General features: G+C 40.9%; 1 protein-coding gene across 2 annotated transcripts in view; it reads left to right on the top strand.

Moving 5' to 3' along the window:
• SHC4 (SHC adaptor protein 4) overlaps positions 1-16,958 on the top strand; it is a 28,674-nt gene extending 11,716 nt beyond the window's left edge. The window contains exons 3-12 of one of the 2 annotated variants that reach the window (XM_071755240.1): positions 3,154-3,217; positions 4,081-4,200; positions 5,829-5,882; positions 8,394-8,445; positions 9,108-9,234; positions 10,979-11,156; positions 12,487-12,547; positions 13,904-14,080; positions 15,575-15,828; positions 16,440-16,958. In XM_071755240.1, the coding sequence (XP_071611341.1) occupies positions 3,154-3,217; positions 4,081-4,200; positions 5,829-5,882; positions 8,394-8,445; positions 9,108-9,234; positions 10,979-11,156; positions 12,487-12,547; positions 13,904-14,080; positions 15,575-15,828; positions 16,440-16,595 (1,243 nt within the window). In that variant the 3' untranslated portion in view covers positions 16,596-16,958. The remainder of the gene's footprint in view (positions 1-3,153; positions 3,218-4,080; positions 4,201-5,828; positions 5,883-8,393; positions 8,446-9,107; positions 9,235-10,978; positions 11,157-12,486; positions 12,548-13,903; positions 14,081-15,574; positions 15,829-16,439) is intronic. The other variant, XM_071755241.1, reaches the window with a different exon arrangement.
• Positions 16,959-17,234: the final 276 nt, after the last annotated feature.

The following is a 17,234-nucleotide window of genomic DNA, read 5'->3' as shown; positions in this document are numbered from 1 at the left end:
GATGGGGGCCAGGAGTGGGCTGTCTGCCTCTGTGGTAGGGCTGCTGCTGGTGAGTAAGTGCTTCAGAGAAATATTTTTCAGAATGGCAAAAAGAGCTGACCCAAATCTTTTCCATTCACTACGGAAAGTGAAAACTGTGTCAATGAAGCAAGGATCAGTTTATGTAATGTGGGCACTGAAGGATTGACAGCCTTTCCACTTCAAATGGCAGAAGATGACTGCAGAGCTGAGGGGCAAGGTTTTCTTTCACTTAAACTACAACAATTTAAAGTCCTCACAGCTCTCCCACTTCATCCTGTGGCTTCAAGAGTCGATAAGAGCTGCTGCAGAGTATGCAGCAGAGTTATCTCATTCAGGGCGATTTAAAAGAAACAAACTAACCAACCCTCCCAATGTGTTTTGCTTTGGAATGAATGACCAGGAGAGACAGAAAAAGCAGAAATATGAGTGGAATAAGAATGCCACCTGTTCTGCTACTGCCTCTGGTTTGGAAGATGTCAAATGGACAAGTGTGTGTCAGAACCCATGAGGTTACACAGCGACCCAGGGACAAGGCAGTTAGATATACAAGGTATGCACAGGTATATGCTGTCCAGCAGACCTGAAAGCAGAGGCTTGCCTCAGCAAGTGGTTGAAAATGAGTGTCTATTAAACTGCAGATTTCAGGAAGAAAGCACAGATGTAGTTTATTGAGGACATAACCAGAATTTATTTTCTGCCTGCCCTATGGAAATGACTGAAGGTTGGAAGTGTTCAATTGTAGCAGCAAAGTATTACCAAACTCCTGCTTTTGAAATCTTTGAAATAATATTAGAGGCTTGTTAGATCACCTGTAAAATCACCCAGAGACACAAAACAACAAATGTCTGTGAGAAAATTATTTCCCCTACAAAACAGCAGTAATAGAAATTTTTAAGTAGAAATTATTTGCCTACTTTTTGTTTCCTTTTTGCTGGACAGGTGTTTCAGAGTGTGGTGCAGTTGACAATGACCACAGTGGCTTTTACAAGAATGGAGTCTCTTGCAGGCAATTTTGCCTACGACTTCTTATTCTACGTGAACTGCCTGAAGTGTGCAAAAACTCATTTCTCACCAAAACAGATGACTTCCCTGTTTTTCCAATTTGTTCTGTGTCTGGTTTTCTTTCTAGGTAGAGCTAGACTTGAAGGCTCCAGGTAGCCTTAATGTCTTGGCTCTGATGTTAATTTCCTTTAATATTGAATGAGAAGATGAGCTCTCATTTTCCAAGCTGATTATTGGAATCCGTGAGATCATCCTGCAGAATACCTCTCCCATTTATTTTTTTTAGTTTTGGCCTTTCTACTGGCAATACCTAAATAGGATGAGCTGAACAAGAAGGGTATCAGGAATTTGCTTCAAAAGCATATTTTCAGCTGTGGAGGGGAAAGGAGTTTGCTTTAAAAGGCTCAAAAAAGGCAGCATTTAAAAGGCCATGGTTTTGACCCATCTTGTATAGCTCAGTCTGAGGTTCCTCTTCCCTGCTGTTTACATTCAGAACATATAAATTATGTTTTGATTACTTTGCCATGGTAGAGGTTTGGTTCATTTAACAGTCTCCAGGCTGAATTTCTCAGGATCTTCTCTAACAGGAACACTCAATGTAGCATCACTGATCTCCAGTGGCAGCATCTGTGGGGCACTGGGCAGGAGGCAGCAGTGATGCTGTGGGGCACCAGCACTGTGCTGGCTTTATGTAAGGTCATATCTGCTCCCCAGGCATGATGCAGGGTCCTGAGGGGAACCACACCCCTCACCAGAACACTTCTGCTCCATGGGACATGTTTGGCTGGAGCATCTCACTGCTGTGTGGTCCCCTGATGTTTTTTAGCCTTTCTGAACCAAAAACTTCCTCAGGAAATTAAGCCCAGTAGTGTATTCCTCCCACGCATGCACCAGGATCTGAAAACAGGCAAACTTTGCTAACCAAGCTCATTTCCTAATTAGCTCTTTGGATAGTAATCCAATAACAGAAATGAATAATAAAGCAAACTAATTCCCTTCCCCTTAGGAACAAAACAAAATCCCAGCCTTTGAAAGCCTAAGTCTGAATTAATCTGCCAGAGAAAGGCTGAGGGTAGAACCTCAAAATAGGAGCAGAAGCCTGGAAGGTGACTGTAGGGATAGCTCACCCTATGAGCCCCAGGACAGGGGCCCAGGGCAGCTGGGGAGGCCAGGGGCTGTGGGCAGGATGTGTGAGCAGCTTGCTAAGCACATCCCAGCCCAGCAATTCATCATTTTCCCATAGTGAATTCAAACCAGTAGGTAACAATCAGGGAAAGCCTGAGGCTGCCAGCTAAAGGTTTTTTCCCAGCTGCTGGGGTGTCCTCGATGAGGGCAGGCAAGGGCTCCACCGTATGTCCAAACCTGTCCCCTGCCAGAGCACACAACAGAACTTCCCTTGTTCAAGCATGGAAGGTAGGTACAGTGTGCCACAATGTTCTATTAAATGTTTAACTGAGCTGTCTTTGATACAGACCAGTAGACACTGTGCTTTGTATTTCACCCTTCTGCTGCCCTAAATGAGAGGCTCAGGCTGGAAAGGATGCCTGCTTTGGGACATACCTGCCAGAGATGGAAAGATGTGAATTGAGACCTCAGATTTGAAAAAAAAGACAAGGAGAAGCTGATTACATCTCCTTTTTTCCCCTCTTTTTTTTTTTTTTTTTTTTTTTTTCCCCCCCAAAAAAAGAGAAACCCCACACCAGAATGGCAATCAAGGCACTCAGCTGGGCTCACTCAGCACTGCCTTGCTGCTCTAAATAAGAAGAATTAAGGCAAGCAAGAGCCTTACTGAGAAAAAGGATTTGAAGGCATTAGGTTGTTCAAAGTCTTGTGGTTAGTTGCTGAGTTTTCATAAAAAACAAATTCTCATTAGCTGAAACTGATTGATATGATATATGAAGAAAAAGAATCAATCTAAACTACGTTGCTGAATAATTGTATTTTTAAATTGGTTTTTTTTATCAACAGTGGGAAGAAAGAAGAAAGAAAAACAACTTTAAAAGACCTTTCAGATGATTTAGGTGTTTAGAGTTGAAACAATAGCAATAAATCACAGGGTGCTGGCCCTGTGTGTGAAATGATCCAACAGTTTATGCTGTATTTTTCTATTTTGTATTTTTCTATTTGCAGGGAAGCAATAAGCCGACTGTGTGAAGCTGTATCAGGTACAAATGGAGCTATAAAAAAGCGGAAGGTAAATACTGTTTTGGTTGAACAATTAATTTTCTGTATCTGCTTTTGATAAGCTGGCTACATGATTGCCTAACAGCTTCAGTCCCTGCTGGAGTTAGTGCATGTTAATCCATCTGAACTCCCTATAACAGGAAGGTGCTTGTGGCATGGGTTTAGCCTGCTTGGTTCAGAGCCAGGGATATTTTCTTAAGGATAAATGCTTTACCCAGAGTTCTTGCCTGTACCAGCATTTGCAGTGCTTGGTGTTTTACAGGTTCTAGGTTCTCAGTGGCTAAATATCAGAGTTGGTTTTTTTTTGTTTGGTTTTTTTTTTTTAATTGCAGTAGGATTTTAATTCATTGGAGGGTTACCTGATTTTTATTTATATATGAAAAAAATACAATACACTTAAAATGGCAGTGTTTAATGAGCTGATCACTTATTTAATAACTGGGATGCAGTGAGGGGCAAGGTCAGTGGCTGCTGTCAGGTTGTCCCAGTACTGATTTCTAGCTGCAACTGCAGGGCTCGGGAGGAACCAACTCATTCCTGAAAAATGAATACGAGAGTCTATTGATTTACTCAGAAATGCTTCATCCCTAGGAAACAAAGCAGAGTTCAGCAGCAGAATTACACATTCTGAATTACTGAGTCAAATAATGAGGACTTTGCTTTAAAAATTTTTCCTGTTATTGACATAAAAACCATGCCTACAGATATTGTATTTAATCCTGACATTTGTTAGAAGATATCTTTACATTTGATCAAGCTATTATCTTTCTCTACTGAAGCTTTCAATAAGATATTGTAAAATGTACTTGATTTTGATATGTTTCACCCCCTGAGTGATTCAGCTGACAGTCTCTGTTGTTGTTCTGTTCAAAGCCTCCAGTGAAGTTTCTGTCTTCTGTACTTGGCAAAAGTAACCTTCAGTTTTCTGGCATGAATATAAAGCTGACCATTTCAACAAGCAGCCTCACTTTGGTTAATGTTGACACACAGCAGGTAAGATACCTATGAATCAGTGTCCTTTTCTCTGTATATTCTCCCGTGGCTTCTGAAGGAAAGGCTGGGAGCTTCAACAGGAAAGCCAGCACCCTTTAGTCTGCTTGTGCATGCCTGGTAAAGCTGAGTTACATGATGCCTCTGAACTGAAAAATGAGGGTACTTTGGAGGAATTAGACCTGCAGCACATAGCCTGTTTGTTTCTGATAGTGTCTTCCATGGGGAGGGATCCCTAAGCACTTTTCAAGCTGCTTCTCTCTGTGTGTCTCTGCCTGTGCAGTGTTCAATAAATAAGGTACTGGTCCAGACTGGAGTTTCTGACGAGTCCGAGGGAAAATAAAGTTGATACAAATAATGAGTCAGAGCTTGGCTTTAGTGTTGCTCGAAGTCATTTTACAGCAGTGCAATATATAGGCATAATCAGTTACACTGTGTGAAGTCTCTGGGCTCCATCAAGATATGTTCCCAAGAGCCTGGATCTGCCCTGCAAGTGGGGTGTGCTCCCTTCTTGGCAGATGTGATGAGGAGCTTCATCTTGCCCACTTAATTCCTCTGTCAGCTGTTGGCTTCAGCACCCAGCACCATCTTGTCAAGAGCCAGCAGTGAGTTTCACTCCAAGCTGGAGCAGGGGAACATGAGGGAGGTAATTTTGGCTCACTGGCCCTGAGGAATCACTGCACTGAGCTGATGCTGTTCTAAGTGTCAGGCAGCCCTTGAGGTTTCTCCAGAGCCCGGAGTTCTCCTGTCCCTGGACCCCTTTGCTAGGAAGGGTCTATGGCACCAGCTTTCCCTTCCTTTCAGGCACAGCAGCAAAGGGCTTCCCTACACCAGGTGAAGCTCTGCGGGCTGGCAGGTAAAGTATGGTCCTTTTAATCTGTTCCTGTTTGTAACAGGTCTAGAAAATGGCCGAGCAGATCTCTTTCTGCATGCAATAATGTGCCACATGTGGGTGGGCAGAAAACTGTCTTTTGAGGTCTTTCACTACTAGACCTGTGCTAATGGAACAACCCATTTATTCTATTTTTATGCTGCCACCATGTTTCATTATGTTCCCACCTGCATAATCTGTTGCACAAAAGTGTATTATAAAGAACAGTTTGTCTCCAGAGATAAGTTAGTGTTTGAAGCCATGAGAAGTTGATGGTATATTTGGCTAGTGAAACCTCTACCAGGTAGCAGCTTGGTGCTACTGCTGAGAGAGAGTAAGATCAGAGTATCATGGGGCCTGTCCATAAAAATGCTACCACTGTATGCACCATACCTTTAAATATGTTAAAATGAAATAATTTTTCAAGACTTTGTAAATGCATCCAGTGTCTCCAGTTATTCTCCTTTCAAAGTGTTATTTAAGCTTCATACTCACCAGTGTGTCTTTAAAAAAGGTGGTTGAATTTATCCTGAAAACCCTTTAAGGAAGGATTACTTGGGGATCTAGACATTACTAAGCATTAAAGGCTAGTCTCAAAAATATTTCCATTTTTATATCCTTCCTTCACAAAAGGTATGTGCATGTATTAATGGATTAGGTTATCATTAACCTAACTGCTTGCTCTATGAAGATATATGCTTTGGTGTTTTCTGAATGTGTGGCACATGAGCATGTTTAACTAGTTTGTCATGCTTTTCAGATTATTGCCAACCATCACATGCAGTCCATCTCATTTGCTTCTGGAGGTGACCCAGTAAGTATTCATTTATAAGATATACTTCTGCAGGTATAATGAAATTATTACAGGACTAAAATTACCTGCAAATACTTTGCTTAGTTCCTTCCTATACACAAGCACTAACTAACTGTGCCTCTGGATCATGATCAGTACAACAAGAAAACTGAGGAGCAGAGACTGGAAAGGAGACTTGGAATAGAGACTCAGTGGATCTTGGATAGATCTGTATAGTTACCTTTCCCATTCTCCATCCTACAAATAAGAACACACGAACACAGGAATTGCATCAGTTCTCTGGTCCTTGTAATCCAATACCTGTCACAAAAGTGGTCAACACCAGCACCTCTGAATTTTAGATGAATTTGTGGGTTGTAATCCAGACCTAGCTTTAACAGAAAAATGACAGAATTTTCTCTTTGGATGTAGAAGCAGGCAAGGGAAAATAGCTGGGAACCATCCCTGTGTGGCTGATGGGCCTTCTCTGGAGGGCTGTAGGGGTAGTGTCAGGAGTTCAGCTGCTCTGCTTGGAGAGATGCTGCCTGAGAACTGGAGCTTCCTGGAGCTGGGAACTGGGAGGGAGCATGTGTGCAGGTTCTGCACTGTGAGTCCTGCACCCAAGAGGGAGATAGAGCAAGCTGACTTCTTCTTGAAGTATGCAGCAGGTACTGGGTGCTGGATCTCTAGTTTGTCTTTATGTAATATTTCCATATTTTGAAAACTCAGGGTTGCATTTTTGGATCTCTGCTCAGCTGGTTGGGTGGGTAATTCTTCAGGTCTTGTTTACCTTTTTTTGATAAACTGGTATTTTAAAAAATATATTACATTGGCCTTGTACAGTGATCCCATCATATCTCACAGGCTACTCAGGCTAGGCTTGGTCAGTCCTTAATGTCAAGACCACCAAGAGATGTACTTGGACGTAGGTGTCCTACAGGAAAAGGCCTTGGTAGTGCAGCTGGTGATGCTTCTCTTACTGGCAGAATGTGTAAAATGGAGGTCTGGCTCAGCAGTGGTAACTGTGAATCAGTGGGACGTCACATAAGGGACAATTTGGTCAGCTTGTTCGGGTAATTTTTACAAAATTCTCTTTATATTTAAAATGAGAGTTTCCAGAAGACAGATCTCTACACCTGCTCCCACTCAGGACTAAGCACAGTGCAGTGTTCCTCTGCACTATAAAGGAGTAGCAATATTCTGTCTGACAAGAAACCCTATTCCGGCTTTATTTTAAAGCAAAGTCATCCATGCATGTGCATAAACATTGTAAGTGTATAAAAATAACAGGTACTGCTCCAATTACTTTTGTTTCTAGTTGTGCTATAGATCTAATTTCTGTTAAAATTATATCCTAAAATATTTATGAACTTTTAAGGAAAACCTGAAAGGAAAAGAAAGGAAGTTGAGTTCACTAAATGCCTAAGAAATATTTAGCTTTCTTTGTTTTAGTGATATTAATTTTGGAGATTTAAAAAAAAATCATCTAGGACAAGCTCTGCTGGCCCTAAGACCTGCCTCTTGTGTCATTCATTGTGAATTATTAAATGCTTGTTCCTGTGCATATTGCAAATGGAGGCCTCGTTTCCTGCCAGCTGATTGCATCTTCCCTCAAGAGAGCCATGCCTTTAGGCTGTGAATTTCATTTCCCCCATCCTGCCTTAAAGATCCAGAATAACAAAATGCATCTTTAATAATTAAAAGAATGTTATTCATTAGCTCACCATTTTTACTATAACACTGAATTATCAGGTGACTCTTTGCTTTTGGAATGACTAGAAATGTTAATTTTCCTATTCCAGTTCCCTTTTCACTTTCACTAGAAAAAAGGAGGATTATTTCAGTGTTGTCTGGAAAGACACAAGTGGTTACACTGGAGTTGTCTTAACTCAGCAGCAGCCTTGAGGTCCAGAGTAATTTAACCTGGTGGTAGCTGAACTAAAATCAGGCAGCAGTCATTGAGATCTGATACCTGTTGTATTCTGCAGTATTTAACAGGTCAAATTTCCCTAAGATACTTCCAAAACTCAATCTCCATGCTAAAAATTGGGAATATTCTGATCTGCCCTTTGCATGCATGTTAGCACCATTTTTTTTTCCATTGATACTGTAAAGATTGTCCCAGTTAAAAGCTGTCACTGGCAGTCACACAGCCCACTGCATCACGGAGGGGAGGCTTCTGAGCTCAGTGGGAGCAGCAGAAAGGAGCAGAATTGCCTGCTGATGAGGCACCAGTTGTGTTGCTGAGTTTGGAATTGAAAATACAGTTTATTGCAGACACAAAGAATACCAAATTGTCTAATGCATTTATCACAAGAAAATGATTCCAGGAAAGCTACTGCATCGATAGTCACCACTGTGTCACTGATCTTTTCCTTAGCCCACTTTGCTAGCACCTCACATTGTTTTCTCTGAAAGAAAAAGGTTTTTAAAGCTAAAAATACCTCTTGCTGTAGTCAGTTGCTTTGCTGGGGTGGTAGGGTTGTTCTAATGATGTTTCTTTAAAGACATTTGTTGTCTTCTCTCCTATAGGATACAACAGACTACGTTGCATATGTAGCAAAAGATCCTGTTAATCAGAGAGGTATGGAAACAATTTCCAGATTGTTATACAAGTTTTTACGACTGCTTTATCTGTACCAAGGAATTTTTTGAGTTTTAAAGTTAGAAAGCTCAATATTCTGTACAATTTCTGGCTTCCCTGGATGGATATGGGTGACAGTATGCAGCCTGGGGCTTTAAACATTGTGTTGTTTGTGCAGTGCAGTGAGAATCTGCAGGTCAGACTAAAGCTGTGCTGAGGTTGTGCATGAGAACAAGGCAGCAGTGTGGTCCTGCTCCAGGCTGCCAGAGCCACCCATACTTGTTTTCATGCTGTTTCACAGGAAGATTGCACACTGGCAGGGCTACTTCTCTCCTCTGCTTCTGATTACTGCCAGGCAGGGAGAGAAGAGGAGATAAAGGAGCACTCCATGCAGGAATTACAAGTGGAGAGTTCCCTTCCTTGAGGTATAGGTTGATATTTTGAGTTAAAACAAATACCTAGAGCAATTTCCTTAACACATATAAAAATCTGTCTGTGTAATGTCCTAATGCTGTCAAGATGCATAATTTCAATATTTCACAGCTTTTCTGCTGTAAGCAATATAGCTTGTGGTTTGGTTTTGTTTTGGTTTTTTTATTTATTTTATTTTTTTTTTTGTAAAGCACATTTACTTAATTAAAGTAAGGTGTCTCTTGTTGCAGCATGCCACATACTGGAATGTCCCAATGGGATGGCTCAGGAGGTGATCAACACCATAGGACAGGCTTTTGAGCTCAGGTTCAAACAGTACCTGAAGAACCCATCAAGCCTGGTGACATCTAATGAAAGGTCAGCATATTCTTGGTCACTTATCTGGAGGCTTCCTTCTCTTTAGTACTTTTCAGTAAAACAATATACTCCAAAGAGAACTGGGTTTGTTCAGCCTGGAGAGAAGAAGGTTTTGGGGAGACCTTGTCACCATGTTCCAGTATTTTAAAGGGTGGCTACCAAGAAGGTGAGGGCCATTTCAATGAACGCATTGTAATTCACCTTTCTGCTGTTCTCCTCATGTCCTGGCAGTGGCCTGGGATTCTGTCTGGAGTGACTTACATTCAGTCATGTGTACAGAAATAAACACAGCCACTGCTTGGCATTTTAGTGTAGGAAGCTCTCTTCTGCACACTGCTCACAATACAGGCCCTACATTAATATCTGGACCACAGTTTGCCGTTTCAATTACCCTTTTTCCATTGCACGGGGGACCGTTCTCGCTCTAATTTATGTCTCTCCTCACAGATTAGCTATGCCTATTTTTCTCAGGCTTTACTGTAATGTCAAATTTGATTGTTTGCAGCCTCCTATGAGTAGGTAAAGCTGTAACACTGCTTAACAGTGTCCTGAGCACTTGGATTCCCTGTGCAGGCAGTGACACTGGTACCCTGCAGGATGCAGTGCAGCAGAACTGATTTTAGTACGAAACAGCAGCCCCAGCTCTTGTTTATATTTCATTGTATATAGTGGTCCATGCCATTCCACTGCTAATACTGGTCTGTTTTCCCTGGGGACAATAACCAAAGGAACAGCCCTTCCTATGAAACTCTGCTAGGTTGTGCCACCAGTAAATCAGAGAAAAGAGAAATAGAAGAGGCTAATTAGATTTCCTCTTTGAGCCTAACCTGCAGCCAGCCTTGGAGCATGCTCCTTGGGCAGAGAAGTCGGATATTGCTGTGTGAATGAGTCACTCACTTCCAAATTGCTATGCATCACATAATCAAATACTTGTACTGCATATCACATAATAAACTACTTGAACTTTATCTCTTTCCTGCTCAAGGCCATTTATCCAATTATATTCTTGTTAAACAGAGAAGTAAGATTGGAGAGGAGCTTTTTATTTCAGGACCGGAGGTAGTACAGGAAGCACCTCATTGTTTTGCAGTGTAGTTTTGCAGCTTTGCATCAGCTGTATATTGAAACTCCCATCATTGTGCTTTAGCTCAAGAAAAGCATTGGGCAGTCTCCTTTGTGTCAGTCAGTGTTTTCTTCAAGCTAAAACAGAATATTGTATTGAATCTGGTTACTAAAATCAAGGCACATTCCACTTGTGAAAACTACATTTATTTCATTTTGTTAGCAATATTTGATGTTCTAAAACAGTTGCAGGGCTATCTAACTAAATGTCATGAAGTTTTAATTTTCTCTTGTAATTCCCCCATGCCCCAGGAATCTCTGGACTTATGCAGTTGAAACAAGAAGCCAGAGGAATTATGGTCTATGGAATTTTATGGTCTACATTTTGGGTGATGCATTTTCAAGTCAAAGAAAAGGGATGTGTGTTTCCTGGTGCTAAGAAAATTACTTTACCTCCTTGCACCCCAAACTGTGATGACTCCATTTTTAATTGAGGATGAGTACCTGGAAAAATGAACAGCTCTGACAGTTCAGGCTCAAAGCCCTTTACAGCCTCCATATGGCTAATCTGTGTATTGTGAGATGTACAAACACTGGGGATGTTTGCCTACACTAGAAAGCAGTTGATTGCATCAGTTGCTCTTTCTTTTTTTTTTTTTTTTCCCCCTCCATATTGTTTCAGCGAGGCAGCAAATGCTAATGGATCAGCTGGGAATTCACAGGAGAGGGAGGATCATGAATATTACAACGAAATTCCAGGGAAAGAGCCTCCCACTGGTGGAGTGTTAGACATGCGAATGAAAGTGCAAACAGACCAAAGGGCTAAGTGTCTTGTACAGTGCAGGAAGCAGTGTTGCTTGGTAAGTACATCATCTTCTGGGAGAGCTGTTCACTGCTGGGGATGAATAATAAAGTGTTAGTGTGGTGTAAAGCACGTCCTGATTATCCTGGGAAAGGGTTTTTTTAGGATAGATTTAATGATGCTTAGTACATAATTGAATCCCAGAGCACTTTCTGAATATTAACTAGTTTGTCCTTAGAGTACTTTCAGGAGACCAAGTAATGGTCCCTTCTTCACTTGTTAGCTGTGAGAAGAAAATAGATACATATTTCAATGGCTTGTCTGAGAGAATATGTGCAAAATCTGGGACCTCCTGACTGTGTGATCTGATAAATATTTCATCCTCTCCGTTGTGCTCCACAACCTGTACATACAACCTTAACTGATTGCAATGTATGTACAACACTAATTACCCTTGTAGTGTTTCATGAGGCTCTGTTAAATCAGCCACAGCAGCAAAAGGTGTATGCATCTGTGGCTCTTGAATGGGATAGTGGGAAATAAAAACCAATCAGTCAGGGAGTAAGAGTAGCTGAGTTCAAACTGGCTGCACAGACTTTAAATCCTTGTGTGTGAGTTCTTGGAAACACCTGCTCAGGGGAGCTGGCTCCACCACCCTGCTTGGAGGGAGAGCACTCAAACATGCCTGCTGGAACCCAGGCAGTGCTGTCAAAAATGTTGCTGCACCCAAGTTTTATTTGTTCCTGCTGGCAACTGCTCCCAGGTTTCCGTGTGTTACAATGCTACTCCTTCATCTGTTTTTTGCTTTGTTGGCTTCAGCAGTACTGCACATCTCAGCTCCGGGCCTGGTGGTCTCTACCTCCCCAATGGTTCTCTAAAAAGATGTTTTACTCTACCCTGAGTTTGCATTTGGACTTCCCCAGAGTTGTTGCAATGAGTTACCCTGCAGCATGTACATGCAAATGCCTTTTTTTTCCATGGTGTGTTACCTTTTCCAATGACTTTCTAGTGATGCTCAGACAACTTGGTTATTGTTTTGCTTTAAAAGCATGATGTATGTAGTTATTTCTCCTTGGTTTTATTGCAAGGAACATTCACAAGAAAATCTGAACTTTATTACCTAGGACTTATACTGTATATAAACATTAGACACATAACTGGGCAGTTAATGGTCTCTGTGAGGCTGGAGTATGGCCAGACATGACACTTTGTAGAAAGAAGAGTATTAGCATGAAGTATTTTTTGAGAAGCTAGGAATTTATGTGTTTTTTGTGAAGAAGGTAAGTTTAGTTCTCTCTATACCACTTAATCAGTGCATGGATATTTCAAAGTTACCTGAGGGTTCTAAAGGGCTCTTTTACATGACTGCTTTTACAATCTTTCTACAGACAGGCAGCCCAACATTCATCAGTATATATGAAAATTGCCCAGAAGAACACAAAACAGTGGGTATGTAGTCTGTTTTCCTTCTCATGCATATGAAGAATTAACCAAGGCAGAGACTGCCTGGAAGAGCTGCCCCTTGGCTTTAGATACAATGGTGAAAAGTGTTCTACTAACAAGGTCATTTCTAGTTCCCTGGATGAAGGGCAGACAGAAAAAGCCTTACAGCTTTTCTAAAGGCCACTGATCTATCTTCATGTCTGCTGGCAGACTTGCTCCTTTTACTTGTCATGATACTGTACAGTAGCTCTTTGTTTTTTCATTCTATTTCATACCGGTTGTTGGTTTTACTCCCTTTTATACCCTTTGAAAAAGGAAGATGCTTCATTGTTTATCAGATTCTGAAAGATCTTTTTCTCCAAAAAATGCTTGATGAGACCCAAACTATCAGTGTTGGGTGGTTGGGAGACTGTACCTGTGGTTGCAGCATCACTGGCTTCTCAGTCTGACCATGCCCTTCCCCTCCTTTGTGCCCCAGCTCAGTTTGCCTTTAACAAAACCTGGTTTCTGGGACCCTGGGAGACCACCAGCCTCCATCCCTTTCTTGGTCTTCTCTTGCCACAGCTGATGCCCAGAGCTCATTTCCTTCCCTCTTAAGTTTCACTGCATAATGAGGTCCTTTTTGTATTCCCACCTGTACTGCTCTAAAGGGCTCTATTGCACTGTCTGCAGGGAATAGTTCAATTTCTTGTGTTATTTGTGATTTCAGGAAAGGAGAATAAAATAGTTTCTACAAAGAGGGTGAACAAATAAGAGAATGAATGAATAGATCCATGAATAAAACGTTTGCTAATGAGCAAAAATATGTGTGCTATCTGGCTAGCTCAAGTGCTATTATTCTCATGCACTGCAGGGGATATTCTGTTAGCCTGTTCCGAGGCTTGGATCCTAACCTGACAGATGTGGCTTTGGCTCTCCAGGCAGAGCCACAAAGCACCAACCTCCTCCATCTTCCCTGCTCCACCTGAATAGCAAGAGAGAGAATTGTTCTGCTTCCCACAAGCTTCTTTTGTGGTGCAGAGGGAAATGAAAGCCAACGTATATGTGTCTCTGCAAAGTCATATGTATTGATTTCTTTTCAGTCAGGGGGGGGTTTACTACTGGCATTGATTGAAGGAGAGTGATCCAGTATGGAACATTTTTGAAAATCTTCATTCTAACCGGTTTTGGACAGTGTACCTTGTGCCTTCTAGCCATCAGGAGAAACAAGTTCATCAAGCCATTTTTCTTTTCCTTCTGAATGAATTTATCATGACATATAAGAACAACGATCTTCCTGTTTCCGTTTTTGAGAGTTATTTTAACTTGATATTTTTTTTTTAAAGAAGAAGGAAATCAGTGCATACTATATACTAATTGCAGGTAATTGTGGTGAAAGATTACGGAAGACAAAAGAGGCAACATTACTGAAGCCTGCCTACAAACCAGATCTTTTTGATGATCCCTGTTACATCAACACACAGACCCTACAGTCTGCAGTCTGTGCAGCCCGTGGGACAGGAGCAACACAGATCCATGGGAGCCCAGTGCGTCAGGCCAGTAGGTTCCCATTGCAATACTGTTTCTTTCTAAGATTTGAAAGGAGGGGGTCTTGTCAGCTCTGTGCATGGAGGAAGATTTTGGTTTCCCAATGAGAAATATAGAAAAGACTGAGGGAAGAAATCCTTCCTGGCTGTGGGGTTTTTTTTCTTTTTTTGCTTGTTAAACTAAAGGCAAGGGGGATTAAAGTAGTGATGGTAAGCAGAGTAACCTTTTCTCTTCTGTGGCTGACTGATAACAATAAGTAGTGTTCCACAGGTAATAATAAGCAAGCCTTTAGGTTGCTGTGAAACCTTGGGATTGTACCATACCTCAAGGAAGAGGTATGCTCAAGATTTAAACCACTCTAAGGTGGAAGCAGCCTCAGATGCCTTTGCTTCAGCGGCAGTAGTATGAAGGGTCCAAGTGGGATTGTTCTGACTGTCTTTTCTCCATTGTTGCATCAGTGACCATTGAATCTCCAATAATTTCTGAATCAAACTGTCTGACGAGTAGTATCTCTCAAATTTAAGTCAAATTAAGTCTTCATTCACAGAATCAAAGTGATGGATATCCATTACCTAACTATATAGTTGCTAGTGGTTGTCCTCATTGTTGAAAATATTTCATGTATTAGATTTGCCTTTTATGATTACCCATTGAGTGTTTTCTCTGTCAGAGCTGGTTCCACACAAGAAAGTGGGAAAAGGACTGAGCAGAACTACAGTAAAGGAAATCTGTGACCACTTTGACATTTCAAGTCCAGGGCTGTGTTAATGCTCTAAATAGAACTGGCTATATCCTGAGGAGCCTTAGGTTGCACAATTCCATTGAAGAAGTGGTATCCTCTTATTTTCCTTAGAAAAATCCTGCCTGTGAGTCATTTGCAGTCTGACTGGCTATATCCCAAAACACCCAGTTTTGTTAGTACATTCAGTAATTGTTCGTTTTTTTCACAGCAGATGCATCATGCTGTAATCCTTCCCTTCTGGCTATGTTGGCCATGTTGTCTTACATTCCTGCACATAGCTGGAGCCACTCAGTATGACTCTCCCAATGATCCATGGCAATCATCTCCTCAGAGCATGTTAAGGAAGAAGGAAAAACCAGATCGTAAAAAAAAAAAAAAAAAAAAAAAAAAAAAAAAAAAAAAAGTGGTTAAAAAACAGCAAAAATCTTCTTTTTACAGGGAAGATTTGAGTTTTTAATACAAGCAAAGAAATAAAACCCCAAAACATTAGAGCATCAGAAACATTCCTGATTCCAGTCCCTGTTGCCTAGTTACCCAAGGTTTTCCCATCTAAGGTATGGGAGAAGATGGTATTACAATTTTACCTAATGCACTGGAGGGTGTGGGCATTCATGTGTAAATATTATTGCAGTCTGTAAGGTTGGTTTGATCACAGCTTCAAGACCTCTTGATTTTTTTTAAAAGCTATAAAAAATAGTCTTGCATCCTCTTAGGATGAAGGTCTAGGTGAAGTGTCCAAATCAATCCCTTTCATTTAATTGTAGAGTTACTGGAAGCTGTTCAGCAGAATGCCACAAGCAACACAGCTGGTCTCTGTGTTCTGCCACAAATAAAGCAACAGCTAAAGAATGAAGATTGTTACCATGGCAAATTAAACAGGAAAGCAGCAGAGAGCCTCTTAGTCAACGATGGGGACTTTCTGGTGCGAGAGAGCACAACGTCACCTGGTCAGTACGTGCTCAGTGGGCTTCAGGGAGGGCAAGCAAAGCACCTGCTCTTGGTGGATCCTGAGGGCAAGGTATGAAAATGTCAGATAAATTTCAAGGCTGCTCAGATATTTCAGTCAAACTGCATGGATGCATTCCAGCAAGTAACTGCTCTGATTCCATCCTGCTTAGTTTAAATTTTGTCACTGCCTCCAGTAAGTTTGAAAGTTCAATCCAAGATTTTACTAGCACTGAAGTACCATGAAAGTACCACGAGGTACTTAAATATGGTTGTTAGTCCAGGTGCTGATAATTAGCATAAACACTTGATACATGCTTTGAGTTATAATTCTATTGATAGAAAAATAACCCTAGCTTGAAATAATGAATATTCTGGATACAGAAAGGGTAGAGCTGGTTTGTTGCCACTTTAGTTCTGCTTACTTCTGCTCAGGGCTACAAGAGCACTTCTGAGTAACATCTCTCAGAGGAGAGATTAATTAGAACAGTAATCCTCAGTGGGATTTAGGTAACATGGTATCTCTTCTGTATGTCTAAAACAGGTCTGGAATTACTGTCTAAAAGCTAATGAGCCTGCTCCAATGAGCTGATCTGTGTTTAATGTGCCAGGCTCATGTCCAACCAGTTATAAGTACAATCTAACCATAAATTTCTTCTTTTGCTTCTTTGCTTCTTTCATTAGGTGAGAACCAAAGACCATATATTTGATAGTGTGGGTCATCTTATCCAGTATCACATGGAAAATAATTTGCCAATCATCTCTTCTGGAAGTGAAGTGAGCTTGAAGCAGCCTGTAAGGAAGGAGAGTAATGTGGGACACATGCAGTACCACAAATAATCCCTTGGATATCGCAGATCCTGAGACAATATCTGAAACTGTATCGAGGACTTTCTATTGTGACAACAGTTCCAAAAAGCATGGACTGCACTTTCTGCTGCTGTTCCAGAAGATACCCTTTTGTGTGTGTATGTATGAATATATGTATATGTGTATGTGTATATCTATGTAGATCCATGGAGATCAACAAGCATAGCTATATAGATACATATAATCTTAATGAAATTACACCTTCAGAGTGTGAGATTCATTTGTGAGAAGATATTTTAGACATGCACAAATGTCACTTTTAAGGTCATACTGAATCAGTAACTATTTAAAAGCACAATTAAACCTCTACATACAAAAGCTCACTTGAACAAACTGCTGGAACATTAGTATGTGCCTTTTAGCATAGAATTATTGGAAACTGGTATTATTTATACGGAACTAGTTTTGGGCAGTTAAAAAAACATGTCTAAGCTTTTAACTATTTGGCAAAACAAATACAGTTTGAATATTACTAAAATGTCATCTGCTTTTGATAGACACTAACCATTTCATTTTGCTTGTAACAGCACTTTACTAGCAAGTAATGTTTGAAATGAGTAGCATTCACAGTACAGAAAATTGTCCAGTTTCTTAATAATTTTTATCACC

Source organism: Heliangelus exortis, chromosome 11, assembly GCF_036169615.1.
Source record: "Heliangelus exortis chromosome 11, bHelExo1.hap1, whole genome shotgun sequence".
NCBI lineage: Eukaryota > Metazoa > Chordata > Aves > Apodiformes > Trochilidae > Heliangelus > Heliangelus exortis.
The sequence above is the reverse complement of the archived record's forward strand: the minus strand, read 5'-3'. Positions and strand labels throughout refer to the sequence as shown.